This window comes from Cololabis saira, chromosome 20, assembly GCF_033807715.1.
Source record: "Cololabis saira isolate AMF1-May2022 chromosome 20, fColSai1.1, whole genome shotgun sequence".
In the NCBI taxonomy this organism is placed as follows: Eukaryota; Metazoa; Chordata; class Actinopteri; order Beloniformes; family Belonidae; genus Cololabis; species Cololabis saira.
The window spans coordinates 11,111,503-11,135,217 of record NC_084606.1 but is presented as its reverse complement, the minus strand read 5'-3'; the positions used below and the strand labels follow the sequence as shown (position 1 = coordinate 11,135,217).

The 23,715-nt window shown below is 44.6% G+C and overlaps 1 protein-coding gene across 1 annotated transcript; it reads left to right on the top strand.

Moving 5' to 3' along the window:
* The first annotated feature begins 548 nt into the window (after positions 1 to 548).
* On the top strand, positions 549 to 22,166 carry senp3b (SUMO specific peptidase 3b). Its single transcript, XM_061710689.1, has 12 exons — positions 549 to 692; positions 5,035 to 5,154; positions 7,509 to 8,207; positions 10,013 to 10,126; positions 10,852 to 10,963; positions 12,466 to 12,613; positions 13,996 to 14,043; positions 18,158 to 18,235; positions 18,399 to 18,536; positions 19,358 to 19,441; positions 19,543 to 19,593; positions 21,213 to 22,166. Exons 2-12 carry the CDS (start codon positions 5,067 to 5,069, stop codon positions 21,321 to 21,323), a joined length of 1,671 nt encoding a protein of 556 aa, XP_061566673.1. The 5' UTR covers positions 549 to 692; positions 5,035 to 5,066; the 3' UTR covers positions 21,324 to 22,166.
* Positions 22,167 to 23,715: the final 1,549 nt, after the last annotated feature.

Below are 23,715 nucleotides of genomic sequence, written 5' to 3'. Positions count from 1 at the left end.
CACACTGGGAACATTTAAGAGTGATATTGACTGAATATTTATGTCGGCCTTAAAAATGACACAAATAATGCTTAATTTCACCTTAAAAGTTGGTATTTTGCATATATATATATACATAAAAAAGGCACTGAGCCTCCACTATATCCTTGTTTGACCCTTGACTATCGATCTAGAAACTTAATTTCCTCATCTTGATTGCCTACTTACAAAAAAAATAGGAGGAAATGGTCCAATAACTGTGCAAGATGGGCAATTTGGCGGCCATTTTAATATGCAAATTAGAAGGTCAAAAACTCAAAATCTCACTCGGGTACCGTTTTTTTTGGACTCAGCACCCTTGAAATATGTAAAGTAGGCCGGTTCCCGACTTGTACCCATAAATGCTCCTTACTTCTTATAAAAGGCCTTTTTTCTGAAATCCGTCTAGACTACCTTGAGTGGTGCTGATATCTGCTCTGGACTATTACTATTACCGATGGCGCCGTGAGTCTCCTCGGCCAGCAGGGGGCGCTGCGGAACTCCGCGTGTGTTTCCATAGCGACAATAAACCCCCGAAGAAGAAGCAGACGGGCGACATCTGGTGCTCCAACACCTGCTTTAATTCAATGAGTTTTGGCTCCAAATTCGGTTCGGTTTCTCCATCTGGTTGAACAGAACCGGTCCCGGGGTTCTGCAGGAGCAGCGGCTGAAGGGTGAGCGGTACCGGGCCCTCGGGGCGGGTTTAGGGAGCGAGGACGGCCGGTGTCGGAGCTAGCCGCTACTAGCTTAGCCCCGACACATCCCTGCAGAGCAGAACCGAGCCCAACCGGCTGGTTCTGCTTTAATGCGGGTTTTAACGCGTTAAACAAGAATATGTGACGGATCTGCGGGGCCGACCCTGCGGGGAGACCCAGGACCCGGTTCGGGAGGGTTCTGGGTCCGGGGACGGACGCGTGGGTCCGGACTAATTCCTGGAGACGGAGCATGCATTCTGGATTCATTAATAAACCAACTGAAATATTGCAAGCCTTTTATTATTTTAATATTGCTGATCATGGTTTACAGCTTAAGAAAACTCAAATATCCTATGTCAAAAAATTAGAATATTCTGGGAATCTTAATCTTAAACTGTAAACCATAATCAGCAATATTAAAATAATAAAAGGCTTGCAATATTTCAGTTGTAATGAATCCAGAATGTATGACATTTTTGAATTACAGAAAATAAAGGACTTTATCACAATATTCTAATTTTCTGAGACAGTCCTGTAGGAGGCAGTGAGGTTCTATACAAATGCACTTCATTGTATGAAGTTTTGGCATTGAATAAATGCATAACTACCGATGTTTTCCTTTTTATGGGTTTTTTTTTTTCAGTCACGTATATCGTTGATGAAATTTCTTACAATATATCGTGATATTATCGTCATCGTGGGCCACATATCGCCACAGTATTGAATCGTGAGTTACCCGTATCTGTTATACCCCTAAAAAAGGGGGTGTGAAACAGACACGATGCTCGTTAATCAGCGTCCAGTTCTGTATTGGCTGAATAATTGGCTGGCACCGCGTCTCCCCTAACGGCAAGTTAGAACCCAAAATAATGTGAACAAAATAACGGTTAGACATTCCTTAACAAACGATCAACAAAACAACGGTTAAACATTATTTACAAAGGGATTATGATATAATTTTTTTTTCTTTTCCTGCTACAACATCATGAATCCAAAGGCCTTTGCCAATCAGAACTAATAGATTTTAGATAGACATTTTATCACTATTACACATCGTCCCACCGCTAGTGCACGACCCGCAGGATGCTGCAGGGTTCGGGACCAGGACCGGAGTCCAGTCACGAGGGTTCTGGGCGGTATCAGATGGATCCTCACACCTGCACTGTCGTCTGTCAGAGTTGGACCTGAGACCTGAACCAGTTCTTTGTGTCCTGGGATCATAAATGATCCACCACACTGGAGTTGTTCTGTGATTCACCAACTAGGGCTGCAACTAACGACTATTTTAATAGTGGACTAGTCACCGACTATTGAAACGATTAGTCGACTAATCGGATAAATCGTAATTTTTTTTAAAGTTAGTATGAGGTTGCTTTAATTATGTGGCAAATGATAATAAACACCAGAAAGCACTAGAGCCCTGCTAAAGGGGGACTGTTTTCTTCATCCTGCTCCCGCCCGCAACCGCAAAACTAAATTCATGCCGCACGGCGCACAATAATAGAGATGCTTTGATTAAGTGTCTTCTCCCGTCCCGCAAGAGAAATGTCCCAGACAAATCTATCATGATCATTGTGGAGCTTGATGGATAATTGACAGTTCCTAGGCACCTGACTGAAAGTTAGATGCAAATCCATCATTGTCATCATCTCACAAGCTTTTTCGCCTTTTGCGCAGCATCAATTATGTGATTGAGGTTAAAGCAACGAGAGTAGCTGTGAGTGGCTCAAATAATACTAATAAATAACAATATAAACAAAATTAACAAATGAAACAAATTCATTTAACAAATGAAAATAGGCTTAATATCTTACCAAGCCCAGTCCGTTTCGTTCAACACTCCGACGTGCTTTCTCTTCAAATGCATTACCAACGTGCTCTCGTGATAAGCAAGGTCTGCTTTGCAAACCGTGCAAGTCATCTTTTTATTTGCTGTTTCGAGGCTAAAAGGTTCCCAAACTTTTGAAGTTCTGTTATGTGCAGCTGCTGTACGGGACGCCGTCATTTTTGTTTACCAGCTACCACTCGGCAGAGACGCTATCGTGCATGTGCGACTCTCGGCAGAGATTGTATTGAAGTGAGACGCCTCACTCCGTTGGAAAAACACGTCTGGCGACAATTGTCGACAATGAATTCCATTGTCGACAATTTTGATTATCGATTTTTGTCGACAACGTCGACGAATCGTTGCAGCCCTATCACCAACCTGTTAAAGGAGACCACATTAAACATTCCTGTTGTTCTGGGTGCTCTGGGGTGGGTTCTGGAGAAATATCTCCTACTCCTGGTGAATCTGGAGCCGATTTCAGTGTCCTCAGAATATAGAGACCAGTTGTCTCACTGACTCTGGTCGAGTCTTTAATGTCATGTGGGTCCAGTCCAGTTATCTGTACCAGACCTGCTGGGAAGTTCTGCAGTCTGATCCTTCTAGTTTTGACCAAATACAGTTGCATACGACTTTATTTTGAACAAAAAAAGAAAAGTATGTGGGCAGTACTAAGTCCCCCGGGATTCAGTAGTTTGTACCTTCAGCAGCAGCTGTACAGAGTTCTTGGTCCAGACCATCGTCCTTCCACCTCCATGCTTCACATTGGGTCTGAGCTGCACTCATGGTTCTGGACAGGAGGACCGAACATGACCACGTTGGTCTCATGTGTCCGGAGGACTGCTGGCTTGAGTCGTGCTTCTCTAAACCCGTCCTGGAGTTCTGTTTCTCTCTGATCGTCCCCGGCTGGTCTCGGGGTGTCCTGGGACGTCCACTCCTGAGGGGACTGGTAGCGTTTTTGGATGTTTACGTTTGTGATTAATCTCCCTGGAATGTTGAGATGAAAGCAGATGTTTTGTTTTTAAACTCTTCCCAGAACGATTTGCAGCAACAGTCGTTTCTCGAAGACCATTGCTGATGTCCGTCCCTCTTTGCATTGTGTAAACACACTCCTCAATGATCCAGACCAGGTGGCCTGGTCTGAACCAGTTCGGTAGAGGAACCGCTGGTCTGGATCTGGACCCTGGTGGTCCGTAGAAAAACTGCAGCTATCAGTTTCCTAGAGGCCAGGTGGTTGGTGGTTGGTTCGTCGTTTGGTTGGTTAGTCGGTGGTTGGAAGGTTTGTGGTGATCGTACTGCGACGCCTCGTCCACACTGACTGATGTTACCTTTTGAAGGAGAAATGATCTCATCTTGATTATTGGACTCTGAGTATCAGTCGAAATAGAGAACCGGTCCACTTTAAAGAAGTCTGTTCCCTTGTGATTACTGAGTTGTACCAAGCGATTACTGGGATCCGTCTCTTTAACTAACCGTGTTTAACTTCAGCAGACGAGCCGTGAAAAGAGCTGCTGCAGTACCTGACCTGCAAGTGGCTCATGTACCCCTTTTACACCAAGCTGGTTCCAGGGCTGGTGCTAGTCCTGGTGCTAGTCCTGGTGCTAGAGCCGGTTCGCGGTTGGTTCTAAGTAAGAACCGGTTGAGAACCGTTTGCTTTTACACAAGCTGGTGCTGGCCAGCAGCTGGCCAGAGAGCCACGTCATTACTGTTTACGTCTGTGTACGTCACCATTTCCTGGTACAACTAGCGCCAAATTCAGTCACCACAACAAAGATGGAGGACTACGCTGTGCTCTTCCGTGGAGCGCCGGTGGCTGCGGTGCTGCGGAGCTGCCCTGCAGGCTCTGTTGCCACGGCTAAGCCGCAGGGTACGGCGTAGCCTGCGGCGTAGGGTACGTGGCGACGCGCACCATTCTGCATTGGTGTAAAGCGGAACCATAAATCAGCCATACGGCGATCCCTATGCCTTAGGCTCTGCGTTGGTGAAACGCGGAACCATAAATCAGCCTGCAGTGTGTTCTGTTCTGAACTTCTCTATTGTGGTCATTTTGCTGCGACGTAGGGTCCCTCCGCCGTTCATTGTTGTGTCTAAAAATGATGCGCAGTGCCCACCCAATCAGAAACGGTACAGATATTCTGTGATATTTTTTTATATGTGATATTTTTTATGGCGCTCTTCCGTGTTTACTCTGCTTTAGTTGCTCAGTAGCCCCGCCCCCAGCCCTTGACGTAAGCACGTAGCTCCCGACGTAACGTGGTTCTTTTCCTAGACCAGCAAAGAGTTGGTTCTTGTCTAGCACCAGTTTTGAGAGCCAGGAGCCGGTGCTTAGACTGTGTAAAACCAAAGAACTGGTGCTAAGTCTGGCTCTAGCCCAGAACCAGCCCTGGAACCAGCTTGGTGTAAAAGGGGTAATGGACCCTCACCACCATGTTAACACCCCCCGTCCTCCCCCCTGGTCCCCTCCCGTCTCTCCTAACCCTGTGTTTTCTCTTGCAGGTGACGAGCTGGCGCAGGTCGTGGGGTGGACGATGCGAGACAGTGGGGGGAGCCTGACCCAGAACCGCTGGCAGGGGGACCTGGGCCTGACGGCCGTGGGTCAGGACAGCACGGCAGGAGGTAAGCTGGTACCGGGGACACGCTGGTACCGGGGACGGGCTGGTACCGGGGACACGCTGGTTTAACTGGGACTAGAAGAGCGTCCTCCCTTCCCGTCTCCGTTCTGGACTCGTCTTGATAGCAGGGGGAGGGGCTCGGGTGTAAGGGGGGGAGTTTAGGATTCACAGATGGGAGAACGGTGTTGGAGGTGGAGTGAGGGGGAATCAATCAATCAATCAATCAATCAATCAACCAATCATAGCATTCAACCGTAGTCTTGAATGGACCCGAGAGCAGAGATGGGGCGTTCTTCCAGTCGTGTGGATCTATTTTGTTTCTGATTAAGGGTTTAAACATCAAAAGGACGCTGTACAAAATGTACTGCCGTCCAGTTGCCATGACAACAGGCAACAGCCATCAATTTTCGATTCTGCTTAAAGATTCGATTCTTTATCGATTGTCATTTGGAAAAAAGGAGAACAAACAATTTTAAGACGCCCCCAGCCTTGGGCTCCTCGATGGTGCCAGGGGGTCCCCACAAAATTATTTGTAATATAAAATATGTATTTAATATAAAATAATAATAATAAAATAAATATTCTTCTGTAGAAATTAACTAAATTTCACAAGAATGTCCAGTAACATGTTCAACACCACAAACTTAGTCACTGCTCGGTGACATTCATCTATTCTGGCCTGATACTCTTCCTGCCTTGATGAAAGGAGAATCTAGCGGTAGATGCTCTTTAACTTCTCCATAGATGAGCTGACGAGCTGCAGCTGTGTCAGGAGAGCTCCGCTGTCAGGCGGAGGGCCTGGCACGTCTACGTGGCCGAGCGCGCAGCTCTTCTAAAGCATGAATTATGGTTCTGCGTTAAATCGACGCAGAGCCTACGCCGTAAGGTGCGTGTCGCCGCGTACCCTACGCCGTAGGCTCTGCGTTGGCGTAACGCGGAACCATAAATCAGCCTTACCACACGCTGGCTGACTCCGTGCTCCCAGTGTATCACCCAGCCGAGTCCTGACAGTTTCCCCCCTTTGTTGAATTGTCCACATTGCAAGTATTGTCGCCCTGTTGTCGTCCTTTTTGGTAAAATGTAACCAAACTTTCGAGCGTTTATGCCACTTTGTCCCTGTGTTTTCCTGCTGGGCGCAAATGCGCACGTTGCGCAACGTGCTTGGTGACGTCATTCGCGCCCACTGGAATCGATAAGGGAATCGTTTGCGAAAAAGGCAAACGATTCCAAGGAATTGAAACACTGGGAACCGGTTCTCAACAAGAACCGGTTCTCGATTCCCATCCCTATCCACAGGTAAAGCCAGGCATGTTTCTGAAATGGGCCTGGATGTGGGGGGGATTCTGACCCGGTCAACATAAACACAGGAACTAGACGTGAGTTTAGACCTCATCACACCTCGGCCCGGTAGGACTCGTGTTCGTCTGATCTCCAGCAGGAGGGGGGGCAGAGCTGGACGTGAAGCGCTGACCCGGCCCAGCCCAGCGCCACGCGCTCACTGGTTACAGTAAATCGGGTGTAGTTGGGGTAGGGATGCCCCCATACCATTTTTTTTTTTTTTTTTTTTTTTTTTTTTTTTTTTTTTTTTTTTTTTTCCTCACACAGAGTATTTTAATTTGTGTACTTGCCGATACCGAGTACCGATACGATACTTCTACCACAAAAATAACTAGGCTAAAAATGCAATGGAAAATGCAATGAATTGGAAGACAGGTTTTATTTGAAACAGATAAATTCAATAAAAATAAATAAAATGAGTAGAATAACTATTTTAAACAAAAAAATTATCTTTCTGTGTAAATAAAAAGTCTCCAAGCTGGCACTGTCTTCACATTTAAGACAGTGGCTGGTCATCCAGCGCTGTATAACGGGTTAGAGCCTCCGTTATTTTAACGGCCCGTGGGTTTTCTCTTGCCATCGTCTGTCGCTTTTGCAGAACCTGAGCTAATGTTGGTTGTTGTGGTCTTGCAGTAGCAAACTCCGTATCCTCAGCTTTATGATGCGTCTTGAGATGTTTTATCAAGTTGCTGGTATTAAACGACGTATTCTCCTTCCCTCCTCTTGACACCTTAGCAGCATGTAGCTTTAGTCTGTCTTGCTTCTGTCGTCGTCCCTTATTTTGAAATATCTCCACACTGCTGACGTCCCGCTGCATTAATTGTCGCTATCTTGCCTGAAATGGCGCTGCCAGTCTCACTCACGGGTCTTCTTATCACTGCTGACTGCGGCTCAACATCTCCGCCTAGAGTCACTAATCAGTAACTACAACAACAATGAAGTGGTATCGGAGAATTTTTGGGGCGTGGAGCTCTGGTCGTGGTTCCCGTCAGCTGACCTCATGGTTGTCTCTCTGTCTAGGTGGGATTCCTGGAGACCACCTCATCGTCCCGGTGTCGGGACACAGCGTGTCCAGCCCCATGCAGCTCCGGCTGGGGCAGAAGGAGAAGCTGTGGACGGGCGGCTATGTGGAGGAGGACGAGGAGGACGAGGAGGACGGGCCCTGTGGGCTGGAGCCCTTAGACGAGGAAGAGGAGGTCAACAACCTGTACTCTGAGGATCTGGCGGAGTTTGAGGGAAAGGGCTGGCCCAACCATGGAGACGACCCGGAGGAAGAGATGGAGGAGGTGGACGAAGTCGGGGACCGGAAGTTGGAGTGGAACGTCCCCGACTTTCTGTCCCAGTCCGCCCAGTACCACCACCACCACGGACCAGAACAGAAGGCGGGGGACGGCGGCGAAGCCCCCGCAGAGACCGCCGTCTCCCGGGCCGAAGCGCGGGACTCGCTCAGGTCCCACCTGAGCAGGTTCCGGGTCCTGAGGAGGTTCAGACGCTTCCCCCTCCTCAGGAACCGCGGGGTGGTGGGGTTCCGGCTGGCCCAGCACTGGAAGAACTGGCGCCAGAGGGCCCGCTGGACACAGTCGCCGGGCCCCCGGTGGGGGCAGAGGGGGCAGTACAAACTCTACAGCAGGCGGAGGAGGACAAAAAGACGCAGCGAGTCCCCGTACAGCGACGAAGACGAGGACAGCAGTGAGGAGCAGCTGGCGGCGTCGTACAGAGGTACCGGTCCTACTCACCCCACCACCGAGGTTCTGGCCAGCTCAGGTTATTACACGTGGTATCGTGATCAGTGCTGCAGGTTTCCGGACAGAATGAGTATAACTGTTAAGTATAAATAAATAAATCATTGTTTGATAGCACCAAGCTGATACCAAAGCCTAAAAACAAGTCTACAATCAGACCTGAACACGTGGCTCGATTTAGCAATAAATCTGTCCGAAAACTCTCTAAATTTATGTCCAAGCCGCCGAGCTGTCAACACGCTGTGCAGTTACACGCACATTTACATCCAGCTATTGGCAACAATCCAGCTACGGATTAAACCAGGGCTGGGGATCGATTCAAATGTCAAGAATCGATTCCGATTCTTAAGATTCAGAATCGATTATCAAGATTTTAATTCGATTCCGATATTGATTTGGGTTAGTGTTATTAAAACAGTTTTTTCAGCTGTTGCATGAATTATATGACTGTAGTTATGCAACATATTAATACTAGTATTATGTTGAGATTCAACAGCAAGTATTGGCAGCTAATGATGCTGTAAGGACCAATCAGCTCCCAGAATGCTGATAGAACTGCTTTCAGAAACGTCATGTGGGTCAGAATTACCAAACAGATCCAGGGCAGCAAACAGAGGCCGTATGAAATCCGTTATATTTTTTCTCACATTCCGTTTTTATTTTTTCCATTTTCGGTCTCTTTTCGTTTTTTAATTTTTGAGAATTTGGTTTTTAGCATTTTATGCAAATGTACCCCAAGACAGTGTATAAAGTAATGAAATGTAGACAATAAATGCAATTATAACTGAAAACTTTAATGTTTTCATACCTTTAAACATATTTAAAGGCAAAAACATGGCAGTAGTTATTCTCGTGTCAAACAAAACATTCCTTTTTTGGGCATAAACAAAAAAATACCAAAAGTTGTAATGTAATGATGAAAAAAAAATTAATCTTTAGACATACGAATCGATTTTTGGGAATTAATATGAGAATCCATTTAGAATCGGAAAATCGTTTTTTTTTTTTTTTCTCCCTCCCCCCAACACAGGCCTAGTTTTGTCTTGTCTGGTCCCTCATGGATCCATGTTTAGTCATCTCATGACACATATCCTCCTGGACCATGAGACCAGCCCAGGGTACAAACGGACGGCTGCGTCCGTCTCCGCATTAAAGCCCCTGAATTAACTCGGGACAATGTCTTCACACATGCAGTCACTTTTGTAAAAGTGTAAACACTGATCGATGAGCTGAGTCGACTTTAACTACCGGGGGGGGCGGGACTTAACAACAGGTCAGTGACGGTGGCCGGCAGACTCAGAAGCAATGCCAAAGACATCACTAATGATGTCACCAGGGTATAAATACAGGTTTACAGGTAAATACATGTTTGCACTTTTCCCCCCGTTTGAGACTGGAACCTGGTGGGTGTGGTAAGTAACAGAATTAACTTATGATGAATGACAAAACCGAACAAATAAACCAATTTAAACTTAATACTTGTCTGTATTATTTTAAGTGAAATAATTGTGAACACAAACAAACCCGGGGTAATATGTGCCTGCATGGTATGAAACGATGGTAAACCTATGACCAAAACAAACAAGCATGGTTGAATTTGGATGGACTAAGAGACAGTAGACTGAAATGGGGACAAATGGTCTGCTCTCACCCACTTTGTCACAAAGATTAACTTCAACGTTTGCAGGTGCACGGTAACCAAAGTAAAAGCTGCACCGAACAGCTTTTGACGTGGAGTGGAACGGTTGTGCAGCTGTCAATCACGTGTTCTGTGTGTGATAGATAAGCGGATGAACGGACCTTCTGCAGAGAGGCTGGAGGATCGAGTGAGACAGGAAGTGGAGGTGAAACCAGCTGACGTCTCCCTGAGCGAGGAACACACCAGCTGCGTGACCGGTACGAAACACTCTTTTACCTCCACTGCTCTTGTTCTCCACCGAGCTGGGAGCTCTGGTCTAGAGATGCCTGGGGAGTTGCTGTGCAGCCGGAAGTCCTTAGAATAGAATAGAATAGAATAGAATAGAATAGAATAGAATATCCTTTATTTTCTCCCTCAGTGGGGAAACTTATTTGTTGCAGCACACACATATAGGGGAGGGGTAAAAGGACTGAAAAGTCAGAAATAAAAAATATATAAAAAATACAAAAGATACGTATAAAATATGTATAAAATATGTATAAACAGGATATGAACAGTATATACAGATAAACAGTGCAGAAAAAAAAGCAGGTGGAGTGTGAGGTAGATTGGCAGATATTGCACATCTTAAGTTATTGCACGTATTATTGTCTGTTGGCTACTGAGAGCATTATTAAATGCTGCGATCAAAACACGAGGACAGTCTCAGCAAATGCGTGTTTTTTGAAGTCCTTGACGCTGAATACTGAAATGTGACTGAATAATCTGCTAAATAATGCTGACTTTGTTGCGGAGGTGATCAATAAACGTTCAATCTGGTCAGTGACACTTGTGAGGCTCATTGATCTGGACCTGGAAGAAAAGTCTTTACTTCCTGATAAATGTGAAACTCTGCTTTCCATTTTGGTTAAAGAAAGTTTTAGGTGGCCATCAGTGTGCAGGAGGAGTGGGTTTAAATGTTCTGTGTGTTTTTAATCTGCAGCTTTTCTGGAAGAGTCTCTGCAGCAGTACGGCAGTTTGATCCCCATCCACGTGGACGATGTCGTGGAGAAGCTTCAGGACATCTTCAAAGAGAACTTCTCGCAGCCACACAGGTTAGCCGCGCAGCAGTCAGAGCACCTAACGACCCTCCTTTGATACAGCTGACCCAGAGATGGGAATTGATAAGATTTTTACGATTCCAATTCCATTTTCAACTCTGCTTACCGATTTGGTTCTTTAACAATTCCCTTATCGCTTCCCATTTGGGTAAAAAGGGATAACAATGAGGCAAATGGCACTAATCTGATAGCGAGTGTTCACTAGTTAATTAGTCACCTGTAGTATTATTAGCCTAGGACATGCTAACGTTGCTGATGCTGCTGGAAAACGCAACATTCCTTGATCATTATTGCTGCTGTGTGCGCAAATATTTTTGCATGTTGGTAGTATTTCCTCCCTTTGATGAAGTATTCACTTAGCAAGTATTGCAAGTTAGCCTGTTGTTGTCTTTTTTACTGAAATATAACCAGACTTTCGTACGTCTGTATCGCTTGGGCGCCATGTCTAATATCAACTGACAGCTTACGCATGTTACGCAACATGTGTGATTGACATCAGTCCTGCTCACTGGAATCGGAAAGAGAATCGTTTGAAAAATATGCAAACGATTCCAAAGAATTGAAACATTGGGAACCGGTTCTGAGCAAGAACCGGTTCTCGATTCCCATCCCTACAGCTGACCAATATTTTACTGAAAAGTTGCGAGAACTGGGTGAGGCTTTACAGAACTGTACTAAACTCGTTCAAAACATACTCTGAGAACAGGAAGTACTTTGTGTCAACAGGTAACTTTACATCTGAGCAGACTAGTGGAGTTCCCCAAGGTTCCATCCTGGGACTTCTTCTGTTTAACATCTACAAGCTCCCACTGGCACAGATTATAAAGAACAACAAAGTAAACTACCATAGCTATGCAGATGACACGCAGATATAAATGTCACCAGGAGACCGAGGCCTGTACAGGCTCTTGGAGATTAATGACTGGATTACAGATCACCACGGAGCTTCAATCTATACCCCTAAAAACCACCAACCAGGCCAAGTCTGGTTACACAGATCAGTGAGACGACTGCAGCTCATTCAGAACTGATGTTAGACGATATAAATGAAGAATGAATTGGGAAGAGGTTGTTGAGAGGTTTATTTATCAACAGGGATCCCAAAAGATACTGAGTAATAGTCATTGATTACTCAATCGTACTCTCGCAGCACGGGGGCTGGGAGGTGGTTAGAGTTCCTCCAAATCGCCTTCAGAACCCCCTGGACCTGCTGGGCGGAGTTTCTGAAAATCTGTGTTGGATAATGTTTAGGTTTGACTCCTCCTGACAACCTCCTTCTGTAGGGCCGCTGAAGACGAGGACAAATACGTCCATGACTGTCGGAGTTGGAATCAAAGATCTCAGTAAACCTGAATGATGGTTCTGTTTAGGTCTGACTGGGACACTCGAGGCTGGTTCACCTGAAACCTGAGACGAACCGAATTTAGACAAAGCTGAGACCGACGTCTGTCTGTCATAAACGAGATTGATAAATGTTTTTGTTGTTTTTTTTTTAGAAAAGCGATGGTGCAACATCTCATCCAGTCCTTCCAGCGTTCATCAGGATCAGCTGTGGCTAAAACGTTCAGAGTCAACTACAAGCGACACGTCCTGACCATGGATGACCTGGGAACTCTGTACGGACAGAACTGGCTCAACGACCAGGTACGGCTCTTTAAACCCAGCATTCAACCGGATCCGGTGGTTTGAATCCCAACATTAAACCGGATCTGGCCTCCTCGCTATTATCCTGGACTCCTACTTCAGCTTTGGCTCATGACACTCCAAGAGAGACCTGTCAATGCTGCCGCTGGTCCTTTGTTGGGTGGTTACCATGCCAACGGTTGGGGGCCATAAACCCGCTTCGGACCCTTCATAATCAACCCAAATATATTAGGGCTGCAACGATTTGTCGACAAAAATCGATAATCAAAATTGTCGACAATGAATTCCATTGTCGACAATAGTCGCCAGACGTGTTTTTCCAACGGAGTGAGGCGTCTCACTTCAATACGTTCTCTGCCGAGAGTCGCGCATGCGCGATAGCGTCTCTGCCGAGCGGTAGCGGGTAAACAATAATGATGGCGTCCCGTCCTGTAGCAGCTGCATGTAACAAAACTTCTAAAGTTTTGGAGCCTTATAGCCTCGATATGGTAAATAAAAAGATGACTTGCAAGGTTTGCAAAGCCGACCTTGCTTATCACGGGAGCACGTTGGTAATGCACAAGCATTTGAAGAGAAAGCACGTTGGGTCTGGGTGACGAGTTTCAACAAATGATTCACCAGTTCAACCCAGAGAACGTCCTGCCATCCAGAACCGATTTCACCCACTTGATATATAAAAAATAAAATAAAACGTCTCATATTTTTTCTGTAACACATTTGCCTGTTCTTACAAATCAACGGAAATATTGCAAGCCTTTTATTATTTTAATATTGCTGATTATGGCTTACAGCTTAAGATTCCCAGAATATTCAAATTTTTTTAGATAGGATATTTGAGTTTTCTTAAGCTGTAAGCCATGATCAGCAATATTAAAATAATAAAATGCTTGCAATATTTCAGTTGATTTGTAATGAATCCAGAATGTATGACATTTTTGCATTACAGAAAATAAAGGACTTTATAACAATATTCAAATTTTCTGAGACAGTCCTGTATTTTTAATTGAAGTACCCATCTTTCTCGTGTTTATTATCATTTGCCACATAATTAAAGCGACATACTAAATTTAAGAAAAAATTACTAATTATCCGATTAGTCGACTAATCGTTTCAATAGTCAGTGACTAGTCGACTATTAAAATAGTCGTTAGTTGCAGCCCTAAAATATATGCCTGAGTACACGTGATACATGGGTTTGTTCTGACATTAACCCACACTCGTGAAAAGTCAGATTCATGGTTCTGAGAACCAGGAGGGGATGAGGACGATGTCTGAACGAGTCTTGTTTCAGGATACGGGAGACCTGAACACAAGCGTGTTCTTCTGGTTCTCGTCGTTCCTCGTGGTCACCACTCGTTAAATCTCATCCTTCTCTTGTGCAGGTGATGAACATGTACGGCGACCTGGTCATGGACTCCGTTCCAGAGAAGGTAAGGAAGTCCAAGTCTCTGATGGTAGACGTGATGTTCAGGTCAGCTCCATGTGGAGTCTCTTAATCTGACGTGGGTCAGGTCTAGCCAGGAACCAACATGGTTGGAACCAGAAAGGAACGATGGTGTTCCCTGGAACCGTCACAGGAGAGATGGAGGAAACAACGTTGGTGCCTTGCGTAGTAACAATCAACATGGGTGTTTTCCAAAACCCTCATTGGAACCTTCACAAACACTGTTGTGAAGGTTGAGTTGGTGGAACGACGGATCTGTAGATGTGGTTCCTGGTGGTGTCATTGGTGAGGTTCACATGTATGCAGACGCACAACTCCACGTGTTGGAGGGTCTCTGTAGCACCTTATAATGTAATAATTTCCTGAAAATGTAATAACGCCTGAAAATGTAATAAAATTTGCACTTAACCCAATCAAAAGTGTAATAAAACCCAATAATGTAATAACATTTTTACCGATAATGTAATACTTTATTACATTATTGGGAATTTATTACATGGTACTCAAAGTCTGCAATTTAAGCCAATAGTCATTAAGTTGTTTCAAATCCAGTGTATATAACATTCTTGGATACTTAAAACTCTGGACTGAAAATTAACATATATATTACATTATCTGTCAAGTATTACATTATCAGTTTTGGAAGAAAAAAAAAGACCCACCTGAAAATGTAATAAATTCCCAATAATGTAATAAGGTATTACATTATCGGTAAAAATTGTATTACAATATCAGTCAGGATATTTTATTACATTATTGGTGAAGTTATTACATTATTGGATGTTATTACATTTTCGATTGAGTTAAGTGCAAATCTTATTACATTTTCAGGAAATTATTACGTTATAGGGTGCTACAGTCCCCAATAAGCTGCTGTTGTGAACCTCCAGGTACCAGCAGATCTAACGGTCTGGAACACCGTCTAGCTCCGGTTGGAGATCCTCTTGTTCAGGTTAGAGGTGTTAAGAGAGAAGGTGTTCTCACAAGAGAGCCATCTTCAAGAGTTTCTTGAGGTAGAGAAGGAGGGATAACGAGGAGCTACGTCCCCCGGCGTGGAACCACAGATGAGACCCGTCTGGACTGTGTTGTGTGTGTAGGGGGCCAGTACCAGAACATGTTCTGCTGTGATGTGAGCCCTTTGTGATTGATTGAGGACCAGACCCACGTAGGGCTGTTCGATTAATCGATTTTAAATCGTAATCGCGATTATGTAATTAGAACGATGTTAAAATGTGAAAATCGTAAAATCGATTTTTCAATTTTTTTTTTTTTTTTTTTTTTTTTAACCTTGTCTGCACACATATTTATGATTGATACTATATTAATGATTGATGGAAATACCTCTCAATACCTGCGACAAGTGCCCCATCGGAGAGGCTCTTTAGTGTAGGAGGGGGCGTTGTAACATGCCACCGGGTAGACCGGCTCGTGTTCCTGCAAAAAACTTGCAAATGTGAATAGCAAATGTAATGACTGACATTACACACCTCTACCTCCTTCATGGGTTGTATTATTATTTAGCATGCAAAGACCCAGTTTAGTTTAATTAGAAAATGTCTTGTTTTATTTAATTGGAAATATAACTTACTGTATGTTTGCAAGTGCTGATTTGCTGATTTTTTTTTTTTCAGAGATAAAACTTTATATTTTATTATAATTTTTAAAACTTTTTTTCAACTTATTTTACAGAGTTTTGCACTTTATTCATTCATTTTTGGTTTAATAAGAGCAAAGTTTGCACTTAAAGCCCAATGGGGCAAATGTTCAATAAAAAAACAGCATATTTGAAATCATTTCTTTGCCTTTTGTCAATTCACAAAATAATCGAAAATCGGATTTTGAGAGAAAAAAATCGAGATTTTATTTTTGGGCAAAATCGAACAGCCCTAGACCCACGTGTTCTGGAACATCTGTAACTCCATGTGACAGGAACATTGCAGTAATAGAGGCGAGTGTTGACCTGTCTGAACCAAGAGTGGAGTGGCGTGACGGCGAGTACGGCCTGATCACGTTGACGCAAAGCAGCAAGTTGGAGGTGCAGATGTTACACCGTGTCCTAACTGCATGCGACGCGAGTGGGTGTCGGCGACAAAAACAATTCCATTGCTTTTTTTCTATTGGACTGTCCTAACTGGCCGCGACGCAGCGCGCCGTTTTGAGCTGAACATTTGTCGGACGCCCTGCTTCTATTTTCTTCCTGTCACTCGCGTTGAAAGCCGGTTGAAAGCGCTGGAGGAAACAGTCATTTCAATACAAGAACCTCAATAAAGTGGCAGCTGCTGGATGGAGATCACCAGGGAGCTGGAAGGTTCTGATAAGATATAATAATAATAATAATAATAAGATAATAGGCTATATAATAATAATAATAATAATAATAATATAATAATAGGATAATATTTCTTTCTGACACTTTATTGAGGTTTTTGTAGTGAAATGAGGAGGAATCATAGAGATAACTGGATCAGCCGTTCAACGCAAGCGGCAGGAAGAAAATAGAAGAACATTTAAATATCACAATATCAAGCTTGTTTTCTGTTTAGAAAGTACAAACGTAGGAAGATTACAAGTGCTCACCCATCTTTTACTTGTCTCTTTACTCCTTTAGGAGTTATTTTAGGAGTTTCTTTCAGGAGCGCACGGGCGGGTAGTGCTGTGAATAAAGGCTGATTTATGGTTCCGCTTAAAATTGACGGCGTAGCCTACGCCGTAGGGCCTGCGTTGGTGTAACGCGGAACCATAAATTTTAAAAAGCGAGTTTCAGCTGTCAATCAAAATAACGTTGGGGCCCATAACGCTTTCAGTGTGGACAGAGAGCGTCCGACGCCACACAGTGTGACGCGATAGTCGGACGCTCGCGTGCAGTTAGGACAGGCTGTTAGATGGGAGGACATCTGGTCACGGATCACCACCGCCAGGTGTTTCAGAAGCTTGGCTTGACCCGTGTCCCCGGCCGGGCTGTGGCCCGTCCGCTCGCCTCACCTGTAGCTGAAGTATTTATCAGAATTAAGGATATTTAGCGTTTCTGTCTCCCAGATGACTTTTACTGAGATGTACCAGAGTTTCTACAACGTAGAATTTCCTGTCGTTCCTTTAGACCAGATGGTTGTATGTGGGCATTTTGACCATTGAATAACTGTTGAAAATGAACATGATGTACAGACAGTAGGGATGGGCGGTATGGACTAAAAAATGTATCGCGATCATTTCTGGCATTTATCCCGATAACGATAAAAATGACGATAAAAAAAAAATACCAATCCAACTCCACCTTTGTAACTATAAATCTATCTCCACATTCAGTCTTTGGAGCCCCCAAAACACTGCTCTAAAAGATACTAAATACTACTAAACTACACCAATTAAATTGAATTAATAAAAACCAATTAAATTAATACACCTGTACTGCAAAACTGTAATGACTCAAATGAAACAAGTTAGAAATGTAAGAACAGATTCAACATTTATTCAAACTGTATGGCTTAAACAGTGGGATAACGGTGCAAACAGCAAACGTACCATTGTCCTTCAAGTTTTCTTAGCTTATAAAATCACAAAGTAGAAAAAATACAACCTGATCATTCAATTAAGAAACAGGACAAATAAATAAAAGTTCACTGAAAATAAAATCCCATCAGTGATGATCTCTTCTAATATAAATAAAATGTGCAAATTAACCTGTGGTTGGAACATGTCACAAATTAGATTCTATTGCAATTTTTTTTGTAATAGTCAAACATTATATCCAACTGTAACAACCATTTCCTTCTCTTTTTGCAGACTCTGCACATAATAGGTGATGTTTGCTCCTCGTCTCTTTTTAAATCCAAACCAGTTCCAGATAACGGAGATGGAGCCTCGTTTAACAACGAGCTCCTCGCTCTCAGATCCGCCTTCCGCCATGTTTGTTACACAAAAACGTTGACGGGAATTCGTTTTTACCGCGAGATGACAAATTCTTACCGTGGGGAATTTTTTTGACGGTATATCGTGAACAGTAAAATATCGCCCATTCCTAACAGACAGTACGGGCTTATTGATACACTGCAGATACGGTTTGATAAAAGGATCTTATTGGTTCCCCTGCTTGTTCTCCTCAGATCCACTTTTTCAACAGCTTCTTCTACGATAAGCTGAGGACAAAAGGATATGAAGGAGTGAAACGGTGGACGAAGAATGTAAGTAGCTCTGAGGTGTCCAGGAGGGACCTTGTTCTGGTTTTCTGCATAAATGTGCAGCCTTGCCGTCTCTGTGAAGCAGATCTTCCTCCAGTCACGACAGGAAGTCCACATTGTTCCAGAGTTTGCTGGGTTTGATCAGTTTTCTCTATGCTTTTGTCAGGTGGACATCTTCCAGAAGGACCTGCTGCTGATCCCGATCCACCTGGAGGTCCACTGGTCTCTGATCAGCGTTGACATCCCCCGTCGAACCATCACCTACTTCGACTCCCAGCGGACCCTCAACAGGCGCTGCCCGAAGGTACGACCGGACCCTGATGCCGTGTGGCCTTTAGACCAGTTAATGTGGTTAACGGGGTCAAACCCGTGGTGTCATGTGAGCAGCCTTGAAGGAGACGTTGAACACGTTATTTCTAGCTCAGAAACGCCTGCGTAAGACCTAGGGCTGGGCGATATGGACCAAAAGTCATATCTCGATATTTTCTAGCTGAATGGCGATACTCGATATATATCGATATTTTTTCTGTGACATAATTGGGGTTTCCCCCAAAGCATTATAGCATAGCATCTCTGTTAGCTTCATTTTTTCTGAGGCAAACCCTTAAAAAAAACAGTCAGCAAACAGTTTTAATACAAAGCCTCGTGCCAAACGTCACACAGGTACCTTTATTAACAGAGGTCTGCACAATATCAAAATGTATAAAACAAATGCAATAAAAATAAACTGCCTGCATATATAGAATAAAAATGCTTCTTGAATAAAATAAAACAAATATCCCTTTCCTGCATAACAATTAAATTAAAATACACTGTGCAATTAATACAATGTAGACAGTAACAGGCAGACTTTTCCACTGAGGTTGACAGTTGTGCAAATAACAAAACATTTGTGCAAATCTCAAATAAAACATTCAAGTCAATTTGTCACAAAATAAGCTATATCAAAATCATTAAAAAAAAAAAGCTATATCGTTTTAATATTGTCTCGTACCATATCGCGTTTGAAAATATATCGATATATATTAAAATCTCGATATATCGCCCAGCCCTAGTAAGACCGATGAGACGCCTCATCCCTGACGTGCTTGGACTAACGGACCTGTATGTTGTTGTTGCTTCCAGCATATTTTCAAGTACCTGCAAGCTGAAGCCATCAAAAGAGACCAGCGCGACTTCATGACGAGCTGGAAAGGCTATTTTAAAATGGTACGCTTGTTTTCTGTCGCCGACTTGTTCATGACTCTGAGCAGGTGTAAGTGTAAGTGTAAGTGACGAACACTCTTGTGTGTGTGTGGTTTGTTTTCCAGAATGTGGGTCGTCAGAACAACGACAGCGACTGCGGGGCGTTTGTTCTACAGGTGAGACTCTCTCATCAGTCACATGACCACAGTGTCCAGAGCTTCACGTCAACCCTTGTCTCGGACCAGTGAACGGCTCCAGGGTCACTGGGATCCCTGATGGGAGTACAATAACCCCTGGTTTTTCACGGGGGTTACGTTCCAAAAAGAACCCCTGATAAGTGAAATCCCTGAAGTAGCAACCTTTTTTTTTTTATATATATATATATATATATATATATATATATAATTATTATACAAGGCTTCCAATTGGGAGATTAGCCCCGCCCCACCGCGACCCGATTAATTGGATTTGAACGGGAGAAAATGATTATGAAAAAAAAAAATACAATAAGTACAGTAGGACAAATTGTGACTGGCGCGTATTTCCCTTCTCTTCTGATGCTGCTGCATCCTGACTCGCTCTGTAGCGTCTTTTTCTTCTAAAGCTCGTGGTGCAGGTGTTTTTTCAAGAGAAGAACATAGTTATGGGTCGTTGTTGTCGCTCTTTTTTTCTTCTGGACAAAAAGATTCTTGTAAACCGACATTCCACCATGGATTATATCTGAGACTGTAATGAACGATTCATCAAAGATCCCGTTCTACGGCGTAGGGTACGGCGCACGTTGCCGCATAACTTACGCCGTAGGCTCTGCGTTGGTGTAACGCGGAACCATAAATCAGCCTTTATTCTGGCGAGATCTTCGCAACAACGGGCAAGCGAGTGATTATGTACATTCACTGAGTGAATATTATGAAAGTAAAATATATATTTCTCGCTAGAAATGTAATCAAAATGCATTTTTATGCAGAAACTAACTCAAAATATTGATTTTATTCACTAAAAATTAGAAATGTCCGCCGATTATGGGCTTAAATTAAAGTCAGTATGACTTGACAGTAGGGATGGGAATCGAGAACCGGGTCTTGTTGAGAACCGATTCCCAGTGTTTCAATTCCTTGGAATCGTTTGCCTTTTTCGCAAACGATTCCCTTATCGATTCCAGTGGGCGCGAATAACGTCACCAAGCACGTTGCGCAACGTGCGCATTCGCGCCCAGTAGGAAAACACGGGGACAAAGTGGCATAAATGCTCGAAGGTTTGGTTACATTTTACCAAAAAGGATGCAGGGATTAAAGTTCTCCGTACTGGGTACGGATTTCCGTCCTGGGGATTTTTTGGGGATATTTTTTTATGAGATCAGCGCAAATCCGACGACAAATATGAACACCGGGGTGTCTGTAGCGCCGCGGTGACTTGTCGAACGGCGCCCACTGCAGTCAATCAGCTGTTGGCTGTGCACACACAGTAAAGTTCTCCTCTAGTTTTAGATGCACGTAACCTGACACCTAATCCAAGCATCAGAATCTTCCGTGGATCCGCGGAATTCCGCGGATTTTGGTCTCAGCAAAAAATTTCCGCGGAACGGGGAAAAAAAAGTGGGCGTAACCCGCTGTGAAGTCGCATCTGTGACGTCATACACATTCCCTCTATAGTGTAGTTTGTTTCAGTGTCTGTAACGGGTCCGAACAGTCGTCCCGGTAGGTGGTTCTGGTCCTGAAGGATCAGCCTGGACTGTGTGGTGTTGTCCTGCAGCTCCGTGTGCTGATGTCTCCTCTGTCCCTCTGTGTCCCCTCAGTACTGCAAGTGTCTGGCGCTGGGGCAGCCCTTCAGCTTCGGCCAGCAGGACATGCCGCGCCTCCGCAGGCACATGTACAAAGAACTGTGTCACTGCAAGCTGACCATGTGACCTCGCCGCCCGGCGGCAGCACGGCGCCGCCCGGCGGCAGCACGGCGCCGGCACGGAACGGCAGGACGCGCCGATCGGCTGGAGAAAAGAACATCTTCATAAGGATTCAGTCTGGGTTTCATCCGCTTCCCTCTCCTTGTAAACTGGTTTTCCTCCCACTGGGGCGGGCGGGTCTGGACTGGTCTGACCCCTCATCCCCTCCCGGTCCACCCGTCTCAACCCCACGGAGGTGAAGGCTGTTCTTCCTCCTCCCAGTCCGTCCGCTCAGGCGGCGCCGACCAAGACTCCACCCAGAATGCAACGCTGCAGCCGGTCCTGAAGACGGTTCTGTGATGTTTCCGTGTCGTCGCGTGTCACATGTTTTTACGTCTCCATGAGCTTGAACTGGTGCTGATGCTGCAGGAGGCGGCGGCTCCGCCCACAGACTGTCGGACGCGGCGCCCGTGGCGCCCGCCGCCGCCGCCGCCGCGGGGAACAGCACGGCTCGTGACATCACACTGCATCTTTTTAATGTGTTATATTGCTGTCAGTGAATATGGTGATATGCTTCATGCTTTAAAACCGCGTTGAGGACGACAACTTTGTGTTCCTTTTTTTGAAGTTGATCATGTTCAGTTTACTGTTTTTGTTGACAAAAAGCCATTTTTGTGAGGACCACAGAGCGACGCAGCAGGACCGTAGTCCGCGGGGGACTTCCTGATCTTCTTTTTGATAATAAAACCCGTCTGTGGAGAGCTGCGCTTTTGTTTTTGCATCATTTTCCGAGCGACAGCAGCACCGTTGTTTTCTATATCTCCTACGATGCGTTCGTGGTTGCTCCGAATAAAAGTATGTGGCAAACAACTTCCTGTGGTTTCATTGGAGCCACGACGGGCGTCTCGCCGTCTCTCCACGTCTGTCCATCCCTGGAAGACGCTGGTCCCGTAGCGGCCCCGTTACCGGGGGCTGTACTTTCTCACACACATCTGAACAAATGAGTCTGTGCTTCAGACGAGATGTGGAATCACGTTTCCATGGTGATGAGTTAAACTGAAAAATCTGTAATTAACATCTCGGGTGTCTTCGGTCAGTAAGTGTCCCTCTGGTTGGTGTCCACGGTTGAGGTCTTCAGGGAGATTCTAGACCGGGACGTTGAAGACTAGACGACGTCTCCAAGCAGCCGGACGTTCCTGAGACAAACTGAAGAGACGGATAACACCAACGCAACCCAAAGAGTTTCCAAAAGATTCAGGGTGAACTCCGAGGTCCAGGTCCATCACTGACTACGTTTACATGCAGTCAAAATTTGGGTTATTGCTAACATTCTGGTTACATGCATGAACAAACAGGGTTATCCCTGTATACTTGGTGATTGATCATTCAGGATATCTGGATGAAACCAGCGACGCACGGAGAACATCATGACACAATTCCCGTCATTTCTGCTTCTTCTTCCTGTATCCAAATTCAAAACAAATCCTGCTTCGCGCAACTTTTTGCTCACCTTGTAAATCTGGCTATCCCGGTACTTTCTACCGTCTACAAATGCAGAAATGTTTATATCCTTCATTACATTTATGAAGTGATTAGTCTCCTCCTCGTCTTGCGTTTCTCCGTGTTTATAAGAACTTCCTGGACTCAAAAGACCAGGATTCCTTGTGAACAGAGCATGCGCAGAAAACAAATTCATGTTCTGTTTGATGGGGATATTCCGTTTGGCGTTTACATTGTACATTGTAGCACTTTGAGATTCATTGAATGGAAAGTGCGTTACAAGTTAAATGCATTATTATTATTATTACATGACCGAATATTCGGGTTTTAAAAGGAGTAACCCAGGGGTCATATTCGGGTTTTTAGAAACCCGAATATGAGCAAATTCGGTTTAAGAAGAGGTTATTGGTGTTTACATGGTCGTGCAAAACCGGGTTATTGCTAATATTCAGGTTTTAAAAGGGTTATTGATGCATGGAAACGCAGTCACTGTAGGGTCCGAAGACAGACTGGATCTGCTGTGGCACATAGAGGAGGCTCGGCTCGGTTCTGGAGGTGCTCTGGTACCGGTTTGTCAACCAGGTCTCGGTTCTTGTTGGTCAGTGTGTCGCTGCGTTACTCAGTTTCAGCTCATTACAAAGTTCTTTCTGTCAACGGTACCAACTCATTGGTCCACGTGTGTGAATAAAGTCACCCAGTCTGGCCCTCGGCAGGAGGGTCCCCCCTTATGAGCCTGGTCCTGCTCAAGGTTTCTTCCCTCCTAAAGGGGAGTTTTTCTTGCCACTGTTTTTGGCTTAAGGCTTTTCTCCCACTATGGGAGTTTTTACCTGCCATTGTTTATGTAATAATTGCTCGGGGGTTTATGTTCTGGATCTCTGGAAAGCGTCTAGAGACAACTTTGTTGTATTAGATGCTATAT

What these genes read in the sequence shown, in the direction of transcription:
- senp3b (XM_061710689.1), top strand. Translation starts at nt 5,067, where the DNA reads ATGCGAGACAGTGGGGGGAGCCTGACCCAGAACCGCTGGCAGGGGGAC. An exon ending in AGAACTGGCTCAACGACCAG is followed by an intron (nt 12,614 to 13,995) that starts GTACGGCTCTTT and finishes TCTCTTGTGCAG; the next exon opens with GTGATGAACATGTACGGCGA. An exon ending in GCGGGGCGTTTGTTCTACAG is followed by an intron (nt 19,594 to 21,212) that starts GTGAGACTCTCT and finishes GTGTCCCCTCAG; the next exon opens with TACTGCAAGTGTCTGGCGCT.